The sequence below is a fragment of the Alligator sinensis genome, unplaced genomic scaffold (genome assembly GCF_000455745.1).
Source record: "Alligator sinensis unplaced genomic scaffold, ASM45574v1 scaffold1488_1, whole genome shotgun sequence".
NCBI lineage: Eukaryota > Metazoa > Chordata > Crocodylia > Alligatoridae > Alligator > Alligator sinensis.
The window spans coordinates 155,504-158,852 of NW_005843097.1; the positions used below are offsets into that span (position 1 = coordinate 155,504).

The 3,349-nt window shown below is 58.5% G+C and overlaps 1 protein-coding gene across 1 annotated transcript in view; it reads right to left on the reverse strand.

Annotated features, from left to right (window-relative positions):
• The window catches only part of LOC102371872 (monocarboxylate transporter 13-like), a 5,101-nt gene extending 3,219 nt beyond the window's left edge, over positions 1–1,882 (reverse strand). Inside the window, 1 exon segment of the mRNA XM_025193783.1 lies at positions 106–1,882. Coding sequence (XP_025049568.1) covers positions 106–307 — 202 coding nt within the window. The 5' untranslated portion in view covers positions 308–1,882.
• Between the last annotated feature and the right edge of the window lie 1,467 nt (positions 1,883–3,349).

Consider the following 3,349-nt stretch of genomic DNA (forward strand, 5'->3'; position numbering starts at 1 on the left):
CTGGGCCTGCTCCACCTGCCCCCTCCCACAGACCCCAGCCCCCTCAGCTCTCCCCCCTGGCCCCTCTCCCCGCTGCTGCAGGGAACCCAGGCACCCAGGACTCACTGGCAAACTGCTGTACAGCCACGGCGATGGCGGGCACCCAGGACACGGCCCCTGCCGGCTCCCCGAAGTGCACCACGAAGGCCACGAAGAAGATGCCAAAGGAGCGCAGCACCCCGAAGACCAGCGCCGCCTGCACAAAGCCTGCCAGCACCACGGCCCAGCCCCAGCCCCCATCAGGGGGGGCCAAGCCCCCCACTGTCATGATGCCCCCTGCGGGAAGGGAGGAGAGTGGGGTGCAAAGGGATCTCTGGAGGGGGGAGGGGGGACTTTCCCATCCCAAACAGGCCTGGGTGCGATCCCCCCCCAAAATCTCCGCCTTTGCTGATGGGGACTGGGGGGCCCGGATACCTGGGATCTCCTCCAGCTCTGGGAGGGGCCCAGGAAGTGCAAGTGAGGGGTGGGTGTGTGGGGTATAAGGGGTTAACTCCCCCCCTTAAGGGGCACCGGGAGGGGTTGGGGTGGAGCTAAAGGGAGAGGACCAGGGACTGTAGGTATGGGACAAAAAAGACAACCACATGCCCCACTGCCTCTATTGCACCCCCCAGCCTCCCGCCCTTCCTGGAACAGCCCATGTGCTCCACCCATACACACATACCCCCTCTCTCTAGCTGTTACACACACACACACACACACACACACACACACACACACACGTACTCCTATCACACACACAAAAAGTCTCTCTTCCTATATTGTACACACTCTAGGTATACACACACATCTATATAGGCAGAGAGCTTGTGCATGTACAGACGTGTGTGCATTTGTAGGTACATACAGAAGTGCTCTCTACATATACACAAATACATAGTGTGTGAATATACATGAATTTATGTATATGCACAAGCACATGCATATACATACCCATACACACACATAAATGGAGAGAGTACTCATGCATCTGTGTTATACACACCCACACGAGCACTCTATACATATACACACAAGCACTCTACATAAATACATGGATGTACTCTGTGTGTGCACACAAGCATTCTATACCTCACACATTCACATACCCATGCTTTCTTTCTGCACGCACACACACACATGCACACAGAGAACCTGAGTGTCCAGGACACAGAGAAGATGCACACACACACATACACACACACTGATACACCCACCCTACAAGTGCACACACTACCCAGCGCAACACCCCTGCCCCTTGCGCTGCCCTGCACCCACACCCTGTGGAGCACACACCTGCATACAGGCACTTGCACACACATCCATGTGCACACCTTTGCCCCCAATGATCCCCCTCAGCAAAGCACAACCCGACTCTACCTCCTCCAATTCTGCCCCCCTGATTTATATCCCCCCTCTAATTTTACCCCATCCCTGCAGCTTACTCAACTATCACAGTGCGCGGGGGGGGGAGGGGGGAGTCTCAGGGATCCCCCTGATCCCAAAACGGGGGTGGTGTATATCCCTTCTGCTCCAGCCAGACGCAGAAGGGGGCAGGGGGGGGCATCCGGGCTGATTTTACCACCCCTCCAGCATGGCTGGAAGGAGTGGGGCAAAGTCCACGTGGCTGCAGCCAGGTGGATCTGGGCTCTAACCCCCACCCCCGGGGTATCAGCCCCTATCTGCCCTCCCGGGGCACTATAGTGGGGCATCAGCCACCCTCCCTGGGTGTTATAGTGGGGTATCAGCCCCTATCTACCCGCCCGGGGCATTATAGCAGGGCAGGAGTACCCTCCTCGAGCGTTATAATGGGGGATCAGCCCCCAATTACCACCCCCCCCCCCGGCTTACCTACCGGCTCCCCCCCCGCGGTGGGGGCACTCTCCTCCCCCTGACTTCTTTCTCTACTGCAGAAGAGGTCTGGGTCTTCATTTTTTTGCCATAGCGCCTCCCCCCTCACGCCCGCAGGGGGTGCTGGAGCTCCCCCTCCCCCGCGCACGTGGAGGGGCCCCAGGGCCGCCGCGTTCCAAAGGGGCGGGGCCTGCGTGTGGGACACTCCGGTCACGCCCCCTTCCGCCGGGTGTGGGGGGGAGGTGCAGACGCCGTGTAGCGGGAGGGGACGGGGAGGCTGCGTGTGTACACACAGGTGGGGGACTCAGGCGTCTGGGACACACACACACACCCCCCAATGTATGTAACGGGGCTGGGAGGGCAGGTGTGGGTGTGCGTGTGCAGGAGAAATCTGCAAAGGTGCAAGGAGAAGTGAGGGGGTGTGTTGGTGTGCGTGCGTGCATGAACAGGGGAGGTGGGCGGTTGTGCAGGGAGTGGGGGTGCTTGCAAGGGAGACCGAGGGAAGGGGTGCATGTTACAGGAAGGGGTGTGTTGGCATGTGTGCACAAGGGGAAGGATCGCATGTGTTGCGGGGGGCGTGTGTTGTATGTGCGTGCAGTGCAGTGCAGATCAGTGAGTGCAGGGACAGAGGTGTATGTGTCTGACAGGAGGGTGTGTGCAAGGAAAGGTGGGTGCGTATCCATTGCTGGGAGATGGGTGCAGGGCAGGCTGGTGAGTGTGCAGGGGAAGTGGTGTGTGTGTGTCCCAGACACCTGGGTTTTGTGGGGGGAGGGGGGTGTTGCACAATGGGGCTCTCTAGGAGGGGAGTGGGGGCTGGGAGCCCGGACGCCTGGGTTCTCCAGCTCTGGGTGGGCAGTGGGGCATTGCGGGCATGGTCGTCTGGGTTCTTTGCCAGCTCTGGGGGTCAGATATCTGAACCCAGTTTTCCTCTGGGGCAGCCGGGCTCAGGATTAGGCCCCTGCCTTCTGAACCAGGTGATAGGCCCTGTCCACTCCTCCTCCCCCACAGGAAGCTCCCATTGTGCATGGGCAGGCAGGACACAATTGTCCCCAGCTTCATTGTTAAGGCAGGAAGCTTAGAGGGGGACCTCAGATGCCTGGGTTCTCTCCAGCTCTGGGAGGGGAGTGGGGCCTGGTGGTTAGCATATGGCTGCTCTAATACCATACCTGCTGCCCATCAGAGCTCCCAGGTAACCAATCTGCTTCCTTGCTTAATACCCCCCCCCCCTCAAATTTGGGAGGGCTGATATGGGTGAGTCAGGGGCCTCATATTGTATGCAAAAAAATACGGTATGCTTAGGATCAGATGGCAGGACAACAAGGTGGAAGAGGTGCCTAGGGGAACGTGGAGATCCTTCTATCCTGGGCAGACTTGACCTTCCTCACGTAATATGCACAACCTATTTTTATTGGTGGGGGTGTTGCGTGTGGTACGCTATAAATTACGGTAATTTAGATCTCTCTCTCTCTCTCTCTCTCTTTCT